Consider the following 26,520-nt stretch of genomic DNA (forward strand, 5'->3'; position numbering starts at 1 on the left):
TTTTTTTTTTTTTTTTTTTTTTGTTTGAGATATGTGCCCTGGGTTTTGGGCGGGTTGAGTTTCTGTGTTTTTTTTTTTTTTTTTTTTTTTTTTTTTTTTTTGATATGGTGGAAAAGGAAAAAATGCTCACATCTTGTTACTTAATTATGTCATGACTTATGTGACCAATAAACAAAGTTTCCAAAAAAAAAAAAAAAAAAAGCTTACCTACTTAATATACAGTAGTTTATTGGTACTACTTGCCCATATTTATAATCTCAGTATAGTAAGGCAACCCAAAGCAAATTTATTTGCACAGCACAATTCAACACAAGGCAATTCAAAGTGCTTTACATCACATGACAATCCACAAACAGATAAAGTGATTCCTGAAAAGCACATTAAATTAAAAAAAAAAAGTTAAAAACAAAGACAATTGAAACAGGAAATAGAATTATACATATAAATCATATTAAATTATCAAGAGAATTAAAAAAAAATAATTGGAGATGGATATAAAGAGAATAAAAAGCAAATAACTTGACATTTGAAATACAGTGGGAAGAACAAGTATTTGATACACTGCCAATGGGTTTTCCCATATAGACAGTTATGAATACATTGTGGTAAACAATAGCGTCTTTAGCCCTGATTTTAAGGAACTAACAATTTGAGTACACTTCAGACCTTCTAGAGGTGAGGAGAATAGTAACTAAATGCTGCCTCAACCTGCTTGGTTCTTGCTCTTGGAACATACAGTAGACCGGTTCCAGATGACCTTAGGGGTCTAGATGCTTCATAGGGGTCAAACAAATCAAGCATGTATTTTGGTCCAAGGCCAATAAGTGTTTTGTAGACAAGCAGTAATATTTTATTGTCTATCTTTTGACTCACTGGTAGCCAGTTCAACGATTTCATAACCGGTGTAAGATGCTCCAGTGTCCTTGTATTTGGCAGCAGCATTCTGTCCTAGCTGCAGCTTCCTGACGGATGTTTTATTAAGACCTTTAAATATATTGTTGCAACAGTCCAATCTACTGAAATTGAATGCATGCATAAGTTTTTGCATGTCTTGTTTAGACAGAAGCCGCTTAATTCTGGCAATATTTTTAGGTGGTAATAGGCAGATTCAGTGATGAACTTTTGATGTCTGTCAAATTATAGGTTTGAGTCAATAATTATGCCAAGATTTCTGATTTGATTTGAAGCTGTCAGTGGCATTGTGCCATGGTGCGTGCTGATCTTTGACCTTTCCCTTTTTTGGCCCAAAAATGAGTTTTTCAATATTTAATATAAGAAAATGGGGATCATGTAGTTAAAAAACTAGATGTGATGTAGAAAAACTGAGATCACTTTTGGATTCTGCAACCAAATACTTATCAATAACAGCTGTCAGACCTAAATGAAAAAAATGTGGTCTCTAGTATTAGAATAGTTTTGTGAACTTCACCTTGAAGACAAGGATGTCTCAACATGGGTTTCTCTTTTCTTTTTTTTTTTCCCTTTAATCATAGTACAGTAGTAGTAGTAGTTGTGTGCATGTGTGCGTGGTTTCTTGGATGTGTGGGGAATTTCCACAACTCCTATAGCGTGCGCCCTTCCCTGCTTGCACACAGGCTACCTCCTCGGGGCTTAGCGTGCCTCTGCTGGGTACTCATAGTTGCCCCCGGTGTAGTGTGGTACATGCAAGTCAGTGTGGGTTTGGTGGATGTTCAGTATTTGATGGGAGTTGTTCGCACTGAGAGCACAAGACAGATTTGACCTTTAGGTGGTAACTCACCATTAACCTTGTGACTCAAAACACTCTCACGTGCACGGACATACATCGGGCTCACTTGCGCCATTCCATCCCATTGAGTGAAACGACACGATTGAGTGAAAAGTAGGCCAACTCCTTCTACCTCCTCCCTTTCCGTCTTTCCTCCGAGTGGGCGTGAGCGTAATTGCGCTCTCCGGCGTGAGCAGCAGCTGGAGTCGGTCGTGAGCGCGTGTATGGATGGCGTCTGGGGCGTGCATCAGAAGCCAATGTACAGCTCCGCACTCCACTCCTCCCCCTCCCATTTTTGCTTTATTTATCAAAATGCTTTAACAATACAAGGCCAAGTGAACAGGGAGTTGAGTTCTACTTATACTGCACAGCATGCAATGTATGCAAGATGGATAGTAATAACAAGGATGATTTTGCATGTAGGAACACCTTAAGGCAAATATATTCATATTCAAGACAAGTACATGTGTTTGAAAGATTTGTACAACGTAGAAAGAGTAAACTGGGATATGATGACATTTGCCTCCACTAAAGTTAAACTGTTAACTTGCATCTAATCTATTTTGACTGGGAGGGGTGAAAGTTCAAATGGATTGGACGTCTTTTGCCGTCAATGGCAGTCAAAGAAAACAATCCTTATGTATGATTAAAAGCTTATCCAGATAAATTATGAATTTAATTGGATCTACGTGGCACAGTTGTGTGCTGTAATTCGCGACTGGTTAGAAAAGTTCGAGGACTAAGACGACTGTTAAAAAATATATACTGTATAAATTTCAAATCAAAACTTTTACACCCCGTACCTCATTTTTTCAGCTCTCTCTGCTTCACTTAGATACACTTGTAGAATTAATTTTTTGGGATCGTTTGCAGCTCCAGCAATCGTGTTGTTCTACCACAACTCTCACAACTGAGCAGAACAAACGTCGCCGAATCTCTGTGTATGTGGTTTATTTTCTGGCCCACACTGGAGTGGAAACTAGTAATTGTGCTTTTGGTTAAATCCTTCATATGGCACTCATTTAACGCATTCGCTGCTACTGGTGGCGCTAAACATCCAATCCATTTCGACTAGGAAAGGCTGGCAGCAAGTGATCGCTAACAGCCCTACTAGACAAAATAGATTGGACGTTCAGTGGCGTCAATAGCACTGAAAGGTGAGCATTCACAGTCAGTCCTCCCAGCGTAAATGAATTTGACGTCCATTGTTGTCAATGGCAGGCAATAAGTTAGGATACTATTCCCTTCACATAGTATTTTTCTCGTATTTACTGTTTGTTTGTTTGTATTACTCTAATACACTTAGTATAATCAATCAGGGAAGATTATTTTTTCTCATATTTTCTTTTTCACTGTTTGTATTACTCTAACACACCCAATATAAAATAAATAGCATTTATATCATGCTTTAAGAAAAACAAGCAGAATATATTCGATATTATGAACATGTTGGACTTGATTAGAATTTGCAGCGCCAAGACAACGGACAGATAAGGGCAGAACCGATACAGGATGCCTTCTGACAACGGAAGCCCAACGTGCACGTCATGCGGCTGACTGAGCAAGATTGATGCTGACAAGTAGGTGATAGGCAAGACATCTACAAAAACAGCTCTTTTGGACAGTCCAGAACAAATGTTGGGACATCTTGTCTTACCACAAGGAAAATCTTATACAGAGAAACCCGTGACCGAGAAGTGGACACTCAGCACTCATGTGGCGCTGAAGATGGCAAAATTCTTCACTCTCATTGCCCTGACAACAGTAACACCCGAATTCTAAAAATCCTAAACAACGCCTAAACACACCCTTCTTCCGGACCACAGTCCGCCTCACCAGAGCCTTTAAAAGACTGAATGTTTAACTGATAGTTGTCATTTTTCTCGGGAATCTTTTGTTGACTTATGATATGGTGACCCGGGATCCCGTTTGCCTCCTTGCCTGAGTCTCTCTGTGCTGTATGATTGCTGCAGACTTGGAATAAATTGTCAACTTATGTTTCGAAGCCTTTTTCCAGCTTTTAAAATTGAGTCAATGTAAGGAGTTAAGACTAAGGAGAGTGCGGAATTCGGCCTTTTGGCCGGGTTGTTGGGTTTCCGCCAGCCTGGGTCATTAGAATTGCACTAGCACGGTTCCGGCCGTTTGGCTGGTGAGATTCCGGCAGTCTGGCTAAAACATGGGTGTTCAAACCTGTCTGCAAGGGCCGCTGTGGGTCCTGGTTTTTGTTCCTACCAATCGAGCACAGACAGTTTAACCAATGAAGTTTGTTCTAAAACAAGCAGCACCTGACTGCAATCAACTGATTACACTTGTGAGACATTAGACTGGTGAAAAGGTGTGGTCTTGTTTTGTTGGAATGAAATCCAGCACCCACTGCGGCCCTATGTGGAATAGTTTGGACATCACTGGGCTAAAAGGTCAGATTCCTTCATATGATACTAGAAAAAAACAAACATCTTTAGAGCGTTTTGGAGGTGAAAACGAGTGTTTTTTGTTTTTTGTTCATTTTTATTTATTTTTGTTATTTACATTTTATGACTGTTTTTTTTATTTAAAAAAATATTTATACAAATAATGGTAAGTAATAATTAAAATAATAATATTGTAATCAAGATTGAGGTTCATATTTGTGGACATCAGATTTTGGGTCACGTAGTCCACACTTGAGTACTCAATGTTAATTTTGTCCCATGGGCGCTGGAGGAGGTGCGAAAAGCAGCAATGTATAGCAGGAAATTCCATCTAACTGTACACTAACTGGCCGATTTAACCCAAAATATGTTGTCCACGTATGTAGACGCAAGGTTACCATGGGGTTAAGTTTTTTTTGTTTTGTTTTCAATTACAAAACTGTCATTTGTCCTATCATGGGTTAAAACATATCTTGTGTGACACGAGTCCTGGCGCTTTACAAACACACCTCTTCCATGATTTCTCATTTCGACGATTTATCTCCTCTTTGGTGTTTTCATACAGTGTTTACCTCCCATAGGAAGAGTAGGAATAAAAGGGAGTTTATAGTTTCAGCACCAAGGCCAGGGCTTCAGGCAAGAACAATAGGCGTCGACTCTAAGGCAACGTCTACAAATACTCATCCGCAAATTGGCGTAAAACATGTCTTAAAAATGTCAAATCGTTACTATTTGGTTGAAAATTAAATTTGTGTTTAAAATTATCTCAAATGTTAATCAAAATGTAATATTTTGAAAGCTTGTAGCAGTATAATTTGTGCGAACGTTTTTACTATTTGACGACGGTCTCCAGAGATACGTCACAGACTCAGATAGGGGGAGGGGCAGCTGGAGGGGGAGTGAAGATACCGGCGAGAGAGGATGAGAAAGGAAAGGAAGGCAGACGTCGCACGGGTGAAACGCAACAAGACAGACAAACAAGACATTTAGCCCCTCCAAAAACAAAAGCCAGAACAGCTCGGAACAGTCACGACAAGACTTCCAACGAGACGGCTTTAGAACGCGGGAGAGAAACACCCCGTTTAATTTTATTTAACGAGCAGCAATTAATGCTTTTCGCCCGCCATTTAGTTCATCAGCACGTCGTGAAAGTGAAAGCAAGCTAGCTCGAGCGAGCCGACTCGGCGTTTTTCTGAAAAGTTCTCGTCTTGTCACTTCAGTACACCAGTTCGAAGAGTGTCCCTCGTGTTATTTTTATTTTTTTTGAAAAAACACAACTTGTAGTAACCGAGGAGGAGGTGGTGGTGGAGGGAGGCGGGAGGAGGAGGCACAAAGAAGAGAGGGGAGCATCCACACAAGAGGACGGGACACAGGGAGAGGAAGACAACGACACGAGCATCCCTCTGTTTTGTGTGTCAATCTTCACCTGCTTTGAGGTAAGACTTTTAAACGTGTTTTCCCTCCACTGTGAATGTGTACATAAGGAAGGAGGGCAGGGTAAGCAGTAAAGGGGAGGGGGTTCGGACAAAGAGCAAAGGGAGCCCCCCTTGACATCCGTGTTGTAACCTCCAGCTGCCTAAACAAAGAAGCCCGTCCGATGCAATCATGTTGTTCTCCCTTTCTGCACTTGTAGGCAACCCCACGGCTGCTTTCTCCACCTGAAAGGTAACACACACACACGCGCGCGCGCTCACGCTTTTAGTTTTTTTTTTCATTCCCCCTCCATTTATGTGCTTTTGATCGAAGGGAAACAGTGCCATTATTGTTTTTTGATTGGCTCATTAAAATTTGCATAATTGTTCCAGGAGAAGCTGTGCGCCGGCTCTTTGTCATCAGGCGCACACACAAACATAATCACTACTGAGTGAGTTGTGCATTTTGAAGCTGATTTGAGATATTTAATGGTTATATATTTTTAAGAATTTCAGCAAATGAACTTGCAACCAAACATTAGTGGGTCAAATGTTAAACCTTTTGGAATATTCATACATATTTCTACAAACTTTTCCTTTGACCTACAGAAAAAATTGTCCGTTTTTTTGATTATTTAACACCCTAAAAGTCACTTTAAAGTGGCTTAGTCAGTGACAGACAGACACAGGTGTGGAGTAGGCATGTGCCGGTACGATATTCTGACAGTATGATAACCTTAAGTCAAAATATCACGGTTTTACGGTATCATGGGATTACAATTTCAGCTCTAAAATGTGTTACATAGAGACATCTGGGTTAAAAAAAAAAAAAAATACATTAAAAAAAAAAAAAACTTTTTCAAAACATACTGTATGAGCAAATTTGAACATAAGTGTAATGTTACGTTAAAATAAAAAAGTAACAAAAACATAACTGAAAAATTTAAAGAAAATTCAAATAAATGCAGGCCTTTAGGTGAGCCTAAACCCACACCTCGCATTATTACCATCAGAACAAAATATTTATATTATTTTCATAAAAAGCATGTGTGTGACTCGTACCAAGTTTACATCTCTTTCTCAACACAGACAGTTGCCAGAGAAAGAAAAACACCACAGGTTTTACCCCTGCTAGACACACTAAACACGCTGGAGTTAACTCTCGTAGCTGGTGGGAAATGTTCGTGACAGCGTTGATTGACCTTTAATTTTGTATGAATGCGAAAACATATTGGAGGTATTGCCTCCTCGGCAAGCACCCTCCGCAAACATGTTTTACATGTCGGTTGGTCCTCCTCCTCTAAATTGCGGCCATCTGTAACTTTTCTGTAGCCAAAGTATTCCCATACCAGCGATTATGTTTTCTTCAATGGGGGAAAATTTTCAGGAGTTTCACCTCCTCCAGCCATTGTTTAGCACAGCTGACTCACTGACACTGAGAGAAAAAAACGGTGGGGGAGGGTTGAGCCTTGCAGCTGCAAGCGAGGGATTTCTCCATGCATTTTTGGGACATAAAAAATAGCTAATACCTTAGGGACGGTAGGTTGGAAAATGTATGCGGTTTTAAAACCTTGACATTTTCATACCACGGTACACCTTGAAACCGGTAATTGGCACATGTCTAGTGTGGCGGTATACAGCAAGGGGCACAACACACAACCTTGGAGAGGCCCTGTGTTAAAGAAAAAGACAAGACATCATATAAATTACCTTCATGTGCTCAATGAATAAATCGCAAATCACAAATTTCTTAGAACTATGATAACTGAGAAAATGTTTAAACTCAGAAAATGACAGAGGTTGTGCATGCAACCATTGTGTGACAAACGCATGCGCGTACAGCACATAAACGCTCAAAAAGTAGTACAAAATAGACACAAACATTTAATAGTTTCTGTACCTGTGCAATATGTTTCTGTCTTTCCCTTTTCTCCGTCTGAAACTCGGACAATACCTACTTCAGGTCCTCGGCCCATTATAGCGTGTACAAGCCATTGACAGCGCAAAATACAGCGGGTAGCCAATGCGTGACGAGTTTGTGGAACAATCTGAGATACTTGCATTTGATTGGCTGAAATAGTATCGGCATTTAAAAATGTCTGACAATGGCTATTTTGCCTTCTTATGGGAAATTTTGGCCATAATTTACATTTTTCTCTACTTTTACACATCAGAAAAACTTAAATTCTGTGTCTTTTCACTTCATTAAACAAGATTATTTCCTCTAGGATGCACTTGATCACGGTCTTGTCTTGCGCTTTAACTCATTGGCTGCCATTGACAGCGATAGACGTCCAATCCATTTGAACTGGGAGGGCTAACAGCGAATAAACCGCTCATTCGCTGATAGCCCTCCCAGTTCGAATGGATTGGGGGTCTATTAATAACAAAATTCACAGCAAAAAGATAAAAAGAGCCACATGATTACACGCCTAACATAGTTAAAAGCATGAAAGAAATAGGGACTACACAAAGTGAGCTCGAAAAGTTTAAACCAGAACCTCTCAACTGTGTGGCTGGTAAGCTAGCTGCTTTACCACCATGCTACCGATGAGAGTTTTGTTCTATTTAAAGTAACTAAGTTGTTCACGAACCTTGGTGAGCACACGCTGATCGACATAATCAATATCCACTTTAGCTATTGAGCACTATGCTTGTTTATTTTTAACGAGGGGAATCTTTCTGACTTCATCACACTATTTCATTACACAGGTAAAACATCATTAAAATACTTTTTTCCCCTTTTTTTCCCTGTAGTGTAATGCTAGTTTTTCCATAATGTTCTAACTGTCATCCGTCGTCTAATTTATACAAAAATAAAGTGGGCCTCAAGTGGCCCTTGAACCATATTTTTAAACACATGAATGTCATCACATTTTGTATTTTGCATTTAGATCAACTCAGCGTCAGCCACTCCTCCGGTTTGGGGATACCCGCCTCTTAAATTGTTTGGTCCTCGGCCCCCCTCCCACTACCCCCTCCCTCCGGCAGTAACTGAGCCCCACGCTCCGTCCCGATGAAGGAGGCCGACGCCATCAAGTTGTTTGTGGGGCAGATTCCCCGGAATCTGGAGGAGAAGGACCTCAAACCCATCTTTGAGCAGTTTGGCAAAATCTACGAGCTCACCGTGATAAAGGACAAATACACCGGCATGCACAAAGGTGAGGCTCGCCATCACAACACACATCTAAAGCACTACTAGATAAATATCTCCATGGATACAGTCACAGCTCCTTTCGTGTCCTGCAGCATGACATCGACAAAACAGTGAACACTCTACAGACCTAATACACAGGAGACTATTATGTAAAGATGTCATGTCTAACTTTAATCCGTGTATACACTAAGCAAACTTGAGATGAACTGTAGAAAATACACACTGTCAGAGGGGGTCTTGTGCGTGTGTGCGTATGCGAGTGAGTGTGTTATGAAGCAGATTAGGCTGTATGCGCCAATCAGTGTAATGGGCCTGTAAGCCTGTGTGATACAAGAGGAAGAATCTGCTGTTTTGAGAATCCTCTCGGCCACAGTAAGCTCCTCTTAAAAGCAATGAGATGGACCATAAGATGCTTGCGTGTGTGTATGGGTGGGTGGGTGTTGCGTGTGTGTGTGTGTGTGCATGTGTGCGTGTTTTGTCCCTTGTTAACATAAAGTGGAACCAACAAAGTTGAGCATGTCGCGTTTGTTTTTTGTGACATTAACTAGCTCAGGTATAAAATTACAAAAAAAACAACGAGTAATGTCAAGTAACTAGACACTCTTGACTTTTGGTCACAGTTGATGAACAGATAGCTAGTGCCTAACAGAGCAGTCAAAATCTTAATTCAGTGCGTCAGACATTACAAACAGATGGACTAAAATGCACATAATTACTCACAGAAGATTTACATCGAAATCTTTTGTTCCCAAAAAGCTGGTCAATACTGGTTCTGAGATTCCTATCAGGTTAATGGGAATGGAAACAAAAACAGGGATTATCTACCAAACCAAAACCAGTAAATAACGCTGGTCGATATGGCTCTAAAATAAAGGCCCTGATGTTTTTTCACCCAAAAGCATGACTTGATTTTGTTTACTTTCAATAAAAATGCAAATGGTGATCGTATTAAAAACTTGGGCATTGTATCCTGTTTATTCACACTTAGTAACATAAGATATTTGTAATGTTTGACAATTTAACACCAATAAAAACCCATTAATATGCAAGAACCATACAGTTTGACTCTATGTAAAACATAACACAGGACTTCCCAAGTGCTTTATAAGCCTGGCGGGCCCACCAGGTTTTCCTTGGCCCCTGCCAGGCCAAAGTAATGCTAAAAAGAAGGTATAACAAATATACAGATTTTAACTGCATTTTCACCTTGTCTAGTGATTGGGTTCAACGCGCGATAGCGACATCTTATATTCGATATATGAAAAAACCTGTACCAGCTCTCTGCCTTACGTTGTATTTTTGTTTGTTTTTTTGTTAAAACGAGAAAAAAAAAAAAACTACATTTGGGTGTTGTTAGTAAATGGTTCATAATAACTTATAATAGTTAAAATTTCAAAATCCTGGCAACTTCAGGACAAAATTAACTTAATTCCCTAAAAACATGAACAATATACTATTGCCATTGCTTAAACATGTTTCACAATGTTCAGCACGATCAAGTTTAATTGCTTTTTTCACACATAAAAACAGGTGAAATAATTCTGTTTCTGTTGCCTCTATTACAGTTTAAGTTTTCCCTCCTGTGCTACTTGCACTTGACCGAATGCATGCGCAGTATAGGGGGTTTCGCAGCAGTTTTCACACAAACTGCAATTTTGTAATGAAACAGCCCCACGGATTACAACCGATCAAAATGCACATAAGCTTTTACACGTGCTAAAAATACATTTCCGGATTTTAAGCAAACGAGTGCCAGCCAGCTGCTGTCAAGCCATATAAATTCAGTTTATAATACTTAACTATGTTTAGAACATCCTTTGTACCTGTCGATAAACTAGCAAAGCTTGTAGCTATTGTTAATAAAATGCACGCAAGGGATGTACGTAACGCAGTAGCTGCATTCAAGTGAATATAAGTGAACTAAACACAAATATCAAAACAAATTGTTTCAAATAAAAAAAAAAAATCCGCCATAACCAAAAGCACACATGCAGATTGAGCCCATCGACGCTGATCGAAATGAGCTGCGATGACGTTTTCAGTGAGTCATCATGACAGTTTATTATTCCACGTTCCACTTTGTCGGCTCCACTGTCATCTGTGACGTCGCTCTGTCCACCCACAGTCCTTGTGATTGTCCTCATCCTAACCATGGCACCTCGTCTCCTTTTTGACGTACTTAACTTCATCAGCCTGTTACCGGGATGCTAACCTGCTGCTAATCTTGTTGTCTTAGTGCTGGTGACAGGTGTAGTAAACGGCTGTGGCCAGCCTTCCTCACACACACAGACGCAGGTACAGCCCATAGGCAAGCAGCGGGGGTGGGGGTGTATTTGGAGTGATCGTGAGGCATGCCTAGTGGTTGGTATATGGGGCCGGCATAGACGTGAGCGACTGCGCTGAGCCGGCGAGGCCTCGTTAGCCCCGCGCACACGTCTGTGGTGCTGTCGTGTGTGCTGACTCGTGCCGTGCCGTTCTGAACTGTGACGTGCCGTGGAGTGTCCTCTGCTCTAAAGTGCATCATCATGGTGTTGTTAGGTATAGTTGCAGTGCATGAATATTCATATCTGTAACCCCCCTCGCAAAATGAGCCCTGCAATAATTCATGGCAGCTGACAAGTAATCAGGGAGGGCAAATCCTGTAGGAGTCATTAAATGATTTAAACGCTGTTCCTATATACTGTATGTGTGTAGTGGTAGAGGGGGGTGATACAGAGACTCCAATAGAGAGTGATGAATATTTGAGCCTCTCCCTGACCCACTATACCTTAACTCCACTCCCTTCTCCCCTCCTTACTCCTTCTCTTTGTGACAGGATGTGCGTTTCTGACGTACTGTGCGAGGGAGTCTGCGTTGAAAGCCCAGAGCGCCCTTCACGAGCAGAAAACACTACCAGGGGTAAGTGGACATCACGCGCCAGACAGTGCACCTTTCATGCCTACATGCAACAAGTATGACTATCAATCTACGTACTATGTAAAGTTGATCCTACACTGCACACAGTGGAAATGATTTGTCATGAAACAACGCAATTTTTTCATGATGATGACGAGAGGATAACTAGCGTAAAACTTGTCTTGTGAGACTAAAACACAACGACACGAATGCCGGTTTTCGTCTGATGGGACGAGAATGAAACGAAAAAAAATTTGTGGTTAGCCTACAGCGTAGTAGTGTCTGGTTGTGTCACTCATGTGACGTGCTGTGCCCCCCCAAATCACCAACTAGTGTCCTCTCTGGTCTCGGCATTGCTTGTTTTGAGACACGCAGTAAGATTTGTCTTCATATTTGGCAAGAGAGAATATGCAAGTCACTTTCGCCTTTAAAGGTCTGTGCTGATTGATCATCATACCCTAAATGTAACTCGTAGCGTTAGCATAGAATTCGCGTTATTATTAGGCTATTGCTAACGGTGAACTTCCTCTTAAACTATCTTAAACTAACTAACTTTTCTTTACATACAGGTGGGTAAAATCAATGTAAAGTATTGTACCATTTTCCTGCTGAGTGTGTATTATCACGTGTAGATGATCCAATATCTGATCGTCTATCAAAGTTCATTCGAAATAGTTGGAAACTTTTATTTATTTATTTATTTTTAGAGTGAAACTTTTGAGTTTTACAGACGAAAATAAGGAGTAAACGTGGACTAAAACTAGTCTTAATTAGTTTTTGTTAACAAAAACTAGACGAAGACAAACACATCTTGAAACGGCTTGAATATGACTGACGTTAAAAAGTATTAATGTCCAAAGGACTAAGACGAAAATTAAAAGGGCTGCCAAAAACAACACTGATATACACAGTATACATTTATGAATTAATAACATTAAAATGAATGAAAACCGAAATAAACTCTGGCCCTCAAAACCACTCTCAAGCTGATTTTTTTAAAAATTTCATAGTATTTAAATAAGTGCCCTGTAAAGGGTTAAATGTACACATAATATTATATTAAGTCGATTGAAGGCCCTTGAATTAATGAATCATGGCAGACTTTTTAAAAATCGGCAAATATTGTATTGTATTATTGTATAGTATTGAAGAATCGAGATCATATCGTCAAAAATGACTGATTTACACCCATATTAGCCACTCTTTAACACAATAAAATAAAAAAAAAAACACAAACTCATCCCTTCTGTGGTTGGTTGGATCAAAGGCCACCGAGTTGTTGCAGTGTGTGGAGAACTGTCAGTTGCGCCTGTTCTTGGTCCTTACTGGTGCTGTTCCATGGTGACATTTTGACTAAATCGGGCATTTAAAAAAGTCTTCTTGGCATCTTAATATAGAGGTTCCACTATATTGTAGGGCTGCAGCTATCGATTATTTTTAGAAGTCGATTAATCAATGAACTAGTTAGTTCGAATAATCGAGTAATCAGGTAAGGAACATGAAAAATTAAAATACCTGGGATGAGCCTCAAATGGTATAAAAAATAAATAAATGAGGATCTATGTACAACAAAAGAACGATGGGCTAACTTACATAGCAAAAGTCCGCTAGCTGAAATGCTATAAAATACTGAAGTTTTTTTTTTTTTTTTAACAATGCTCCTAACAAATGGTTCAGACTCATATTCCCACCCAAAAATGACTAAATATACCTTTTAACTAAATTACGAATGCATTAAAAAACATTAGCCCAAACATAAACTTAGCTTACATTTGTCTTAACAGGGAGCAGTTGGATTCAGCCATTTAAAATGAGGCGGACCAGAGGTGTTTCCACCCTAATCTATAAAACTAAATGTAAACTCTTTCAAAATAAACCATTACAATGCCACTTTAATTAAACGAATACTCGAAGTAACAAAATTTAATTCAAATATTTTGTTCTTATCGAATACTCGAGTTAATCGTTTAATTGTTGCAGCACTTCTCCAAAAACAGTGATCTTGTGCGTGTGTACATGCCTGTGCCCCTGCCACTGGAAGTTGAGCCACCATTAATAACAGCGTGACATAACTGAGCAGCCAGCAGGCGTCTTGCTGCTAAGGACAAACACTCCCTCTCCCAGGGGACACAAAGGGTACTACTTGTGCATCATCATCTCCCTTTCGCCGTCCCTCTCAGTCTGTCCATCTCCGCCGGCCCCCTCTGTTAGCCTCCGGTGATAGCTGCCGCCTGGAGAGCGTGTGTAATTAATGTGGCCATTCCCCTTTGTCTCATCTCGGTCTCCCTCGGTCTCTGGTGAGGGATCGTGTGCTGCAGCTGAGCAGGGCTAGGACACTGTTCATTATGGATGGAGCTCTGTGACTGTCTCATACGCTGTGCTTCTCTGTCACTCCCACTCTGGTTTTTCCCTCCCCTCGCTTCTCTGACCTGATTTCCCCAGCAGTTAAAAAGGGATTTTACGGTAACTGTTTGAAATAGTTTGCATTATTTTAACCCCATTTCTTTCCGGCGCTCCAGGCGCTGTCAGAGGGATGTGAAAAACCGAGATAGGTGACGTAGAAATGGCATTCTCCTCTTATCTCAACCATTTTGCGGCAGTTAGTGGAGAGAATGTGCATTTGCGATCCCTGAGCCGCCCTCAATCTCATTCTGGCCGTGTCGCCGCACCACCGATCGGAGTTTCAGTTCCCGCAACTTCTCTGCAGGCAAGTGGACTGATAAGATCTGTGAAAGTGGTTGGAGCCTGAATAGAACGCTCTTGTGGGGGATGGGGTATATTCATGTGCATAATGTAATCCCTCCATTTTGGACAGCGGAAGCTCCAAATGTCTATTTGTCATTTTGGAACTTTTTTTTTCGCCAGAGTAAATCCATTTTTTATTGTCCTCATTGGGCTCATCTGTCAACAGGATGTTTTAAGTAACGTTCCTAGCAAAAAGCAAGCGTAAAGAACCACTTGGTAATAAAACTAAGCATATACATTTTGGCAAACGGTCAGGAAGGTGCAAAACAAATGAGGGGTTGTCAAACTTTACAACATGCCTTCAGATCTATAAAATAATAATGTTTTCCCATGTTTCTCACAAATATTACTAGGAGTGGGAACCTCTTGGACCTGACGATACGATACGATACGATACGATTTGCGATACAGAGCTCACAATAACGATGGTCTGACGATATGGCGATACAACAATTATCGATACATTGGTCAGGAAATCATTCTAGGATATTCTACAAACAACTAAAAAACAGAAAACAAGCTTCTGCTGTGAATTGGAATGAGTTTATCACTTGTAGACGTCCAATCCATTTGAACTGGGAGGGTGGCATTCATGGGCATGAACATTCGTTCATTCGCTGCCATCCCTCCCACTTCAAACGGATTGAACGTCTATGGCCGGTAGTGGCAGCCAATGCCAGGCAATGAGGTAATTTTGGGTCATTTAAGGTCATTTTCCTGTTGATTTTGGGGTATTTTATGGGTCTCTTCCTGTTTATTTTGAGTTACAGAACAGGAAGTGACCTAGGAATTACCCAAATTAATAGGCAGTGACTCAAATTCAACAGAAAATTACCTGTATATGCCCAAAAATGAACAGCAAGTGACCTGTAAATGCCCTGAAAATCGGACAGAATGACTGTGAATGCTCCAGTTTCGAATGAACGAATGTTCCCAGTCTAAATGAATTGGGCGTCAAGCACCGTCAATGCAGCCTTAGAGTTAACTGAGACACTATTATGATGGAAGATTTTGGTAGCAACTTGTTCGTTCATTTTTATTTTTATTTTAGACAACACCTTTTTAAAACGATATTTCGATTCTTGGCAGGAGCATATCGATAACCTGTTGGGATACAAAGTATCATGATATCTCACCATTTCGATATTTTGTCACACCCCTAAATATTACCCTGTGCGAAATCTGGGCCTGTTCTGCACGCAACTACAATGTACATACATTTAGTACTAGCAGTGTGGCCTTGCGGTGCCGGGCATACTACTTGTGCTGGGTTGTTGGGGCCAAAGTTTTTTAAATCTAAACATTAGAAACCCCAAAACCAGGGCTTCTCCGTGAATTTTTTGGGGATGTATGCTAGCTGGATTTATTGAGCAGGATGGCCGAACGTTGCTCAGGTTTGTGTAATGTGAACGCAATTCAATCGAATGGCAGATAAAACATACTTCCTTAGAGATGCAGCTGGAATGTAGTAATAGTAAACAGACAAAGGGGTTAATGCACAATCACTTATACATCACTGTGTACAGTATTGCGACGTGGAGAAGACTGTGAGGGTTTTTGTGTTTCACACTTGCTGCTCTTGTGCCCTATAAACTGCACTACCCCAAGAGACAGCGAAATACCAGAACATAATAGTGGCAACCACCACTCTCAGTCATGGTTGCCACAGCTATCCATGAACCATTGCGGGCGTAACACATACTAAATAACAATCGCAACAGTATGAATATCCAGCCGAAATGAATCCTTTAGTCATATTCCTGAAATTTGTACTTTTTTTTTTTTTTTTTTTAATCCAGCGCCTTGTCGTGGAGTACTCAAAGCCACAACGTATCATCATAGCAAATTTGTACATGAAAGTGTAAAGTTTGGAAGCCAACTGCGACATTGAAATCGCAAGAGATGCGTCTTTTGCCCAAAACATGACGCGGTCGCCTTCACAATCAGGTTGCATTTTCTATGCTAATTTTTGGAGTTTGGAATTCATTTTCGGCACTTAATGGAGGCCTACAGAGAGGAAAGAAGATGAATTATTTGTGGTCAGCGATGTACCGATAATCGGTTTGAAGGTTTACAAAGGTTTTGAAACGTCAGGGTATCAGATACCGCAGAAACTCAGCATACTGTTATTGATCTATATTGGGATCTGCTCTCACGACACAACTCATAGATGCTGCCATATTGTGATGGATGTCAGTTATACTCACACTCATTTGTGCTGAAGGTAACTTACGAACTGCCAGCCAGAATGTGTCACAATGCCAGAGAAGGCTGCGGGCTTATCAGTTTGGGGCTACGAGGCAAAATAAAATGGCGGATGAAGTTCTGACCCTTGATTTTGCGTCTTCATTGGGAAAAGTGTCAGTATGTCAATTAAAAAAAAAAGTGACGAAATGTGGGGCGAATTTTTTTTTAATCATACTTACATATACACATGCATATCGCACACTGTTCTGTGCCAATGACAAATATTTAAATGCTTTGTTTTGTCTTCGCAATAGGCTACAACAGTAGCAAGATCTGTTAGCATACAGCTCGTGAACACTTAGTTATAAAGAAGCAAAAATCGAATAGGCGCACACTCTTCAAAAGTTACATCTTCTGGTGTTGCGTTATCTTTTTTTCGATCTTAAACGGAGACGAAAGCTGTTTCGCATTTTGGGTTGAGCAAATTGGAACTGTCATTCATAAACGAGATGTCTTTTTGCCTTTCTCTACTTCCGTTTTTTGCCTGGCCTTACACAGTGTTTAACTCGTGCATATATGCACTCCCCAATGTGTGTTGTAATCATGGGATGATCTCCGATTTTGAGCGCACATGCAAACACAGCAGGTGAAGTGTGGCATTAATCCAATTAGGGGCCCTCCGTGTGGGCTGACCTTTATGTAAAAATCATTTCCGAACTGTCTGCCGCGTGTCTCGCGCTACATCGCGTCCTTTGACTCATCCACCGACCTTTCTCCCACGTGACAGGCACATTGCACTGACTTCATTATTATTATACTTTATTCTGCCTGGTATGTAGACAATAATTTTTTTTTCAGACAAAATTGGGGCTCATTAAAAAATCTTTTTAGTGAGCATTATGGCTATTTTGCATAATCCTTTTTGATGATTTCCAGTGTTGTGACACTTTTTTAGTCTTTTTATCCCACCAATAAAGTCATGAGGTATCAGTTTTAGTGGCCACTTTAGTTCATCACCGTACAAACAAACCTTTATGTTAATATTTCATTAGCTGTCACTTGTCTCTACTCTCTACCTGTCACCTTTTTTATTGCTCCCTTTCACCAGATTGAGACAATTTATCCTTCTCTTCACATATCATCCCTTTGTCGCATCCTTTTCATCTCTTCCTTATTCAGCCCTCTGTGCTTTCCCGTTCCCCCCTTTTATCTCCTTTTCCATTCAAATCCCTTTCTGTCCCCTGTTCATCTTCTCCCTTTATGTCCTACACTCTCTCTCCTGGGTGCCAATGGAATATGACTGAATATTCTGCTCACAAGCGTCCCTTTCACCACTCACTCCTTTCTTCTTTCAAATATCTCCATGGTATCCCTTCATGCGCCTTTTTCCCTAATGTCCTTTAGTCCTCTTTTTTTTCCCCTCCCTTGGCTGCGCACTCACTCTTCCTCCTCGGATTCTCATTTCACAGTCATTTATGGTGACCCTTCTCCTAAGTCCTCCTCTCGACGTCGTCGTTCCCCCTCGGTTCACCCCACCTTCCCCCACACCCACGTTTCATTTCCCCTCTTCTTGATTAGTTGACCCTTTTGACCGTTTCACACTATCCCCCCCACCTCCTCACACACCTCCTTTTCCTCCGCAGCTCCACTTGTTAAGCTGCATGATTAGTTTTTCACAAACTCATTTTCATAGCTAGATCTTGCGCTCATCGTGGGACAAGGAAGGGCTGAAGTGTGTGCATGCATGTGTATTAGGGCTGCCAAAAACGGTTACTTTGATTGTTGACTAATCACCTATTATTATTGTGATTAGACAGCTATCTAGTTCATATTCACGCCTTCTTTAAAACAATTGCCCAAGTCATTTTGGGGACATTTTTTCAGGGAGACAAAAAACTGAAGTGAATTGTTGAATGGATAAAAAAGAATATTTACTACATTTTCCTTTTTTTCTATTAAATATATATGTATTTTTCATTCACTTAAAAAAAGTTTATAACAATTCACGTTTTGTTTTTAAGAAAAAACCTACACTAAATTTGAAAAAAAATAAATAAATGAATGACATTTAAATTAAATTTAAATTTAAGACTACATTTTTAAAAATTCATAAACAGTCTATATAATATAAATATATATATATATATATATATATATATATATATATATATTAGGGCTGCCAAACGATTAAAAATTTTAATCGAGTTAATTACAGCTTAAAAATGTATTTATTATAACAATAAATCCACAAGACGGCATTAACATTAACATTCGTTCTGTAAAAGGGATCCACGGATAGAAAGACTTGTAATTCTCAAAAGATAAATGTGAGTACAAGTTATAGTAATTAAAAGATAAATGTGAGTACAATGCCAGTTCGCTTTGCATTGAGCGCTTTTCTTTTTGTGAACTTTATTTTTTTGAGAGATAGGAATATTATTTTTGTTGCGCTTTCACTAAATGATACTGTAGCGACCTAAATGTTCTTAACTGCCCAAATGCATGATGAGAATTTGGGCAACCATGAGTCACAATGGTGGCTACAAATGGTATATCTTCTCTGCGTTGTATACAATACATGGTGTTAAGATAAAGATCATCTCCAGTCATTCTTCCCCATTTCGCTTACCACAATAATTATCACTGTTGTGTTTGAAATGCTACAGCTTATACCAATAAATAGCGCAGCTCCAAAGAATGTCTGTATTACCTATTCGGCCCTTCGGGTAATTGGCGGTGCTTTCAACTCCTTGCCATAGTGAGGAGTGGACCGGCGATCGAGGTTGGCTCTTTGTTGTCGGTTGGCTCCGTTCGTCCGACTTTCTCCTTAGGAAGGCGGGGGCGTGCATATAAGTACCGAAAGGCGTTGGATGGCTTTTTGTGGGTACTTTTATTAACAAAACAAAAGCATGTGGGGGACGCAGCATTTTAAGCCTGCGCTAACTGCGCACTATCTCTACTGTCTACTCTCTCGCTCCCTCTCTCTGACTCGCTCGACCACTTTCTTCCTCACTGCTCAATCTGACAATGCCGATCACATTGAAAATAACAGCGGCCCCTTGGGGGTGCCGGTAACACTTGCATCCACTCCACTTGCTTAGCTCTCAATATACTTCAAACGACCTCATTGTAGTCTGTTCGCGGCAATGCTTGAGTGGTTCGTTCCGTGCATGCGTTAATTGCGTTAAATATTTTAACGTGATTAATTTTAAAAATTAATTACAGCCCGTTAATGCGTTCATTTTAACAGCCCTAATATATCTGTGTATATATATATATATATTTATTATTATTATATAATATGGCGAAAACACTCAGTTGACATGAAGTTCCGCTCTGAGACCGATATGCACGTGTAATAAATCATTGGAAAGGATGAAGTCTCAATTTTCTAGGGAAAGAAAAATTTTGAACAGGAAGGCATTTAAAAATAAAATTAAACAGCGAAACCCTAACTGGAGGTGAGAGCATGAGAGAGCATAATTAAAGACGCCATGATTTTAACGAGATATTATCGTGTACTTAGCTTGTTTCGATACAAAAACTCACGTAGCACGTATCACAGAGTGTCAAGACACATGTGAATGGCCACAGCCGGATTTTGGAGGTGAAACCTGGTAATATAACAAGGGTCGCGATGCAGAAATCGCAGACATTGAGAAGTGGTCGAGATGTTCTTTTTCATATATTTACCCATTTAAACGTTTTTTTTTTTTTCTTTGTTTGGGTCGATTATTTATCATCTAACATATCGGGGAAAATGCGACAGTAATAAAAAAATACAATTAAGCAATAGTTATGAGTATATATATATACTATACTAATAGTTATGGGGTAGATATCCGTGACTTATTTAAAGACACCATTTTTTTCATTGTGACGTAATTTCTTTAAAAGTTTAAAATATGCGAGTGAATAATTTTTTTAAATTCGTTTTTTATTTTTTTTTTTTTTTACGAAATATCAATTAATTATTCTAAGCTAAAAATGACAGGCATTTTGAATAATAAATATAATTACTTACCTTGTTTTTATTGCTGGGCTGAAACAAAAGCGGTTGCGCGACGTCTGTAAACGGGGGTTTCCAGGGTAAAAGGGACAAATTAAAAATATTTTGTGGGTTTAATGCGCCATGAATCTGCTATGGCAGCATATAGACATATTGTTCTATCGAACACAACAGTTCTTTTGGCTTAAAATACAGCAGTTTATTTTAAAGAGGGGTGCAAGAGCAGAAACTGCTTTTTCAGCCTTATCTGTGTTTTCCACCATATATATATATATATATATATATACAGTATATGTATGGTAAGTTTGCAGGTTTGCCTTTTTTATACAAAAAATGTACAGTAAAAAAAAAAAAAAAAAAAAAAAAAAAAAAACTAGACCCTTTTCGCCTGCATTGGCAGTTCATGAGTTAAGTGTCTCAAAAAGAATATTTGGACAATTCTGAGGTATAACAATATCTCAAAACTAAAAAAAAAAAAAAAAAAAAAAAAAAAGCTGTGTGTTTATTCCATAGGGTGCTTTGAGATCTCTCAATTATGAGTTTTAAAATGAAGCATTCCCTTACAATGAAGAGCAACCACACACATTCAGGTTAATTTATGTATGTGTGTGCCTTTCAATGATAGGATTTAACGCCGATTTAACAGTTCCAACCAGACGGGAGAGAATGCTTTGGAGAAGCTAGTCCTTAAATGCACCATGCTACCATCTGAACGAGGCAGAGAAAGGAGAATAAGAAAGAGAGAGATGGACAGATGGCCAACATCTTGCACCTTATGTTTACTTCTAAGGAAATAAAAGCACAGAGGGAGATTTTATCGTGCACAGTGGCTGAAAAGTGATACTGGTACATGTTTCTCCATATTTGATGTAAGACAGATATTCCCCCAGGGATATGAAATAGCTCATATATACTTGCCTCATGTCAGTCTACATTTGCTTCTGAAACTCAAATGCCGCATTTCTAAAATAGTCCAGTCATAATGGATTGGACGAAATCGCCGTCAATTGCAATGAGCATTAACAGCCAATTTTCCCAGTCAAATGAATTAGACGTCTCTTGTTTTCAATGGCAAGCAATGATTTAAAGATTATGAAATTTTAAAAAAAAAAGTTTTTAATTGGTTTAAATTATTTAATTAATTTATCTATATTTATTCATTAAAACATTAAAACAAAAGCTGTTCATAAGTCACAGTATGCGGCAATGCTTCACTTAGTGTTTTCTAAGCCTTTCTGTTGCTATTTACCAGAGTTGTCCGATAATGACTTTTTAACCGATATCCCGATATTGTCCCGATACAGATATCAAACCGATACTTATGGATTTAACATATTATAGCTAATTCATGAGTTTATAATTCATTGTTTTTCAATGATTTATTGCTCATTTAATTTTTGCTGAATGAATGAATGAATGGGTTTCACACTTTACCAACTTAGCTGTATGGATGCTCCAAACAAAATTTCGTTGTGCTTTTTGTAACAATGACAATAAATATTCTGAATCTAAATCTGAACGCAAATGGTCTGTTCACATAACAAATCCCAAGCATATGAGTTTGGAGACATCTAATGGTCAAGAAGCATAACTACTGTGGTTAGCTGTGACCAGCCTTGTACAAAGGCAGAAGGCTTCTACATTCACTTTGAAAGCAACATGCGCATTAGCCGATAATCACAAACCGATGTTGATATTATCCGATATCATATTAAAATCCTTTTATCGGCCAATATTATCAGGTAGCCAATAGTATCAGACAACTGTATTATTTACAGTACCTTTATTTGGTTTAAAATGACATTTCCCTAGACATAAATGATTTTAGAAAAAGGCTCTCTGGCTTATTTGCCTTGCCATCTGTAGGTCAGTAGGTAATCACTCCGAGTCTCTATTTTTGGAATACACAATTCACAAAAACACAGTTTAATCAAAGACCAAAAAAAAAAACATTAGCTTTAGCTTTAAATATTCTTTATACCCTACTGACACTTAATTAGAAACACGTTAAGTACAATATACCGTGAGTTAATGTAGCGCTATACTGGCTTAGATTTGTGTGCGTTGCGTGTGTGTCTTGTTAGGCCAAAGAGATGATGGCAGGAGGCTGGCAGTCTGTTTCCTAGGTCAGAGGTCAGAGTTTAGCCTCTCATCGACAAATTCAAAGCGGAGTAGAAGAAGGCTGGTCCCTGAGCTATAAAACTTTACTTTTAGGATGAGCATTAAAAGGACATGACTAATTGTGTTACAGCTTGCTGTCTACAAGATAATAACACTAGACTTTTGAAATATAAAGTACATTTGCATTTATGTTAATTGCTCAGTCTCAGCATACGTATGGTGAGTGCTTAGTTCACAACATAAAATAATTTGTATGTAACACGAACTTCTATAATCTGAATTTGAACAATTTAAAACAATGCTAATTAGTTAGTTAATAATTTCAGCCACTAATTTTAAGGAAATAAAGTTGCCTAATATGCTGAATGATAAACAAATCCAAAAAACTGGATGTCGCATTCAAAATAGTGCTTTAAAACGGCATTTATACAGCAGATTTAAGTACTGTGCGGAAGAAGTTTTGGTGAGTTTTGTGAAGGGGGAGGGGTTCAGAAGGTGTTTTGTTTGCATGTGTCTGCCTCAACTGAGATCATTTTGACAGTAACTGCATTTCCAAAACTCCATAACTTCCGAAAACCAAAATTTTGCAATAAAAAACACTTAACTATAAAATTTTACGCTGTCATGAGGAGGGTTTTCAGACATTTCGGATTAAAATTTATTGAAAAAAAACCACAATGAAAACACAATTAAATTTATACACCACAGGCTGTCTCATACAAAGTCATATGATCACTTTTCCTTCACATGCAACAGGTTTTGGGCATCCATCTTCCTTTGGTAAAATTAACTTGGATGAGACTTCCCAAAAGGGAGGGAGGGAGACTTCTGCGAAAAACAGCCTTCAGTGGAAACACGCTTAACTGTTTATCAGGCACTCATTTAACTCATTGGCTGACATTACCGGTCAAAAAAACATCCAATTTATTTTCACTTGGGCGTGTGTTTCGGCATGGAGTGTTTTTGGGGGCCGTAACCAGAGTTTATTTCTGTTTTTATGTATTATTTTTTTCCCCCTGTCAGTAGGTGAAACCTAAGGAGGGTTATGTACGTCAAGCATCGCGAGAGTGCTGGAGCCTATCCCAGCTAACAATGGGCAGGAGGCAGGGTATACTCTGAAGTGGTTGCTAGCTAATCGTAGAAAAATATATACAAGTGGTACCGCTACATACGATCGCTTCGAAACACAATCTTTTCAACATCCGATGTAAAATTTGACTCGCCATCTGTTTCTACATCCGACGACATGCTTGAAATACGACTATTTAGGACAGCCCCACACTTACTTTGTTTTCCCGAAAGACTGACGGACAGCAGATTTTCGTGTGAAAGAAATTAACATCAGTTCCAAGAATGTTAGTGCAGGTGGCGAAAAAAGGAAGAAGGTGAGGCTTACCATTGAAATGAAGCTGGAAATTGTACAAAAATATGAGCATGGTGGGTGCGTCCGTAAACTGACTTGACAATACGGCCGTCAAATGTCTAGAATCTCGACGGTCTCCGTTTGCCAGTCTTTATAAGTTAAGGTGACAATTATTATTGTGGTAACATCGCCCAAAAATCGCCAGCTGTGTCAGGTTTTTAATCATGAATCATTTATTTCAGAACTTGTGCAACACAACACGCCTATTGTCCGCCCCAGCTAAACAAAGTGAAAGTAAAAAGTCCTCCCTACCTCACTCTGTCAAGTCAGCCACGTGTTGGGTTCAGGTACACCACGCAAAACACATACGCCACATTAGAACCCCATTCGTTACATTATTACAGGTGTTATTATTATTATTATTACTATTATTATATTATCATTCCGATTTTCATTCACAATTTATTTGTTTTGCTCTGTGTAATTGCGATTTGCAATCGTATCAGCAGCATTTATTAAGGATTTAGTGTAGGTTTTCAGGCTGTGGAACGAATTAATGGGAGTATAATGTATTCTTATGGGAAAATCCTGATCGACATACAGTGCCTTGCAAAAGTATTCGGCCCCCTTGAATCTTGCAACCTTTCGCCACATTTCAGGCTTCAAACATAAAGATATGAAATTTAATTTTTTTGTCAAGAATCAACAACAAGTGGGACACAATCGTGAAGTGGAACAACATTTATTGGATAATTTAAACTTTTTTAACAAATAAAAAACTGAAAAGTGGGGCGTGCAATATTATTCGGCCCCTTTACTTTCAGTGCAGCAAACTCACTCCAGAAGTTCAGTGAGGATCTCTGAATGATTCAATGTTGTCCTAAATGACCGATGATGATAAATAGAATCCACCTGTGTGTATTCTAGTCTCCGTATAAATGCACCTGCCCTGTGATAGTCTCAGGGTTCTGTTTAAAGTGCAGAGAGCATTATGAAAACCAAGGAACACACCAGGCAGGTCCGAGATACCGTTGTGGAGAAGTTTAAAGCCGGATTTGGAGACAAAAAGATTTCCCAAGCTTTAAACATCTCAAGGAGCACTGTGCAAGCCATCGTATTGAAATGGAAGGAGCATCAGACCACTGCAAATCTACCAAGACCCGGCCGTCCTTCCAAACTTTCTTCTCAAACAAGGAGAAAACTGATCAGAGATGCAGCCAAGAGGCCCATGATCACTCTGGATGAACTGCAGAGATCTACAGCTGAGGTGGGAGAGTCTGTCCATAGGACAACAATCAGTCGTACACTGCACAAATCTGGCCTTTATGGAAGAGTGGCAAGAAGAAAGCCATTTCTCAAAGATATCCATAAAAAGTTTCGTTTAAAGTTTGCCACAAGCCACCTGGGGGACACACCAAACATGTGGAAGAAGGTGCTCTGGTCAGATGAAACTAAAATTAAACTTTTTGGCCACAATGCAAATCGATATGTTTGGCGTAAAAGCAACACAGCTCATCACCCTGAACACACCATCCCCACTGTCAAACATGGTGGTGGCAGCATCATGGTTTGGGCCTGCTTTTCTTCAGCAGGGACAGGGAAGATGGTTAAAATTGACGGGAAGATGGATGCAGCCAAATACAGGAACATTCTGGAAGAAAACCTGTTGGTATCTGCACAAGATCTGAGACTGGGACGGAGATTTATCTTCCAACAGGACAATGATCCAAAACATAAAGCCAAATCTACAATAGAATGGTTTAAAAATAAACGTATCCAAGTGTTAGAATGGCCAAGTCAAAGTCCAGACCTGAATCCAATCGAGAATCTGTGGAAAGAGCTGAAGACTGCTGTTCACAAACACTCTCCATCCAACCTCACTGAGCTCGAGCTGTTTTGCAAGGAAGAATGGGCAAGAATGTCAGTCTCTCGATGTGCAAAACTGATAGAAACATACCCCAAGCGACTTGCAGCTGTAATTGGAGCAAAAGGTGGCGCTACAAAGTATTAACGCAAGGGGGCCGAATAATATTGCACGCCCCACTTTTCAGTTTGTTAAAAAAGTTTAAATTATCCAATAAATTTTGTTCCACTTCACGATTGTGTCCCACTTGTTGTTGATTCTTGACAAAAAATTAAAATTTTATATCTTTATGTTTGAAGCCTGAAATGTGGCGAAAGGTTGCAAGGTTCAAGGGGGCCGAATACTTTTGCAAGGCACTGTACAACCATTTCGACTAACAAACAAGGTCCTGGAACAAATTAACTTCGTATGTAGAGGTACCAATGTATTCTAGCGGTAAGAAAAAAATCACCTCTTAAGCCCATTTTTGTTATTCCAGCTGTCTGTGTTTAACAAGTACAAATAGTCCAAAACAATGTGTTTTCATGCTTTCTACCAGTAAGATTTGGAAATGATATTCCATTTAAATTGTACAGTGAAACAACTTTGACTTTGTCCAGTAGTGTTTCA

General features: G+C 39.4%; 1 protein-coding gene across 2 annotated transcripts in view; it reads left to right on the top strand.

Moving 5' to 3' along the window:
* Nucleotides 1-5,079: 5,079 nt before the first annotated feature.
* The window catches only part of LOC130914406 (CUGBP Elav-like family member 3), a 68,160-nt gene continuing 46,719 nt past the window's right edge, over nucleotides 5,080-26,520 (top strand). The window contains exons 1-4 of one of the 2 annotated variants that reach the window (XM_057833566.1): nucleotides 5,080-5,594; nucleotides 5,792-5,823; nucleotides 8,465-8,731; nucleotides 11,543-11,625. In XM_057833566.1, the coding sequence (XP_057689549.1) occupies nucleotides 8,587-8,731; nucleotides 11,543-11,625 (228 nt within the window). In that variant the 5' untranslated portion in view covers nucleotides 5,080-5,594; nucleotides 5,792-5,823; nucleotides 8,465-8,586. Of the gene's footprint in view, nucleotides 5,595-5,791; nucleotides 5,824-8,464; nucleotides 8,732-10,963; nucleotides 11,023-11,542; nucleotides 11,626-26,520 lie in introns of those variants that run through there. The other variant, XM_057833567.1, reaches the window with a different exon arrangement.

This window comes from Corythoichthys intestinalis, chromosome 4 (genome assembly GCF_030265065.1).
Source record: "Corythoichthys intestinalis isolate RoL2023-P3 chromosome 4, ASM3026506v1, whole genome shotgun sequence".
In the NCBI taxonomy this organism is placed as follows: Eukaryota; Metazoa; Chordata; class Actinopteri; order Syngnathiformes; family Syngnathidae; genus Corythoichthys; species Corythoichthys intestinalis.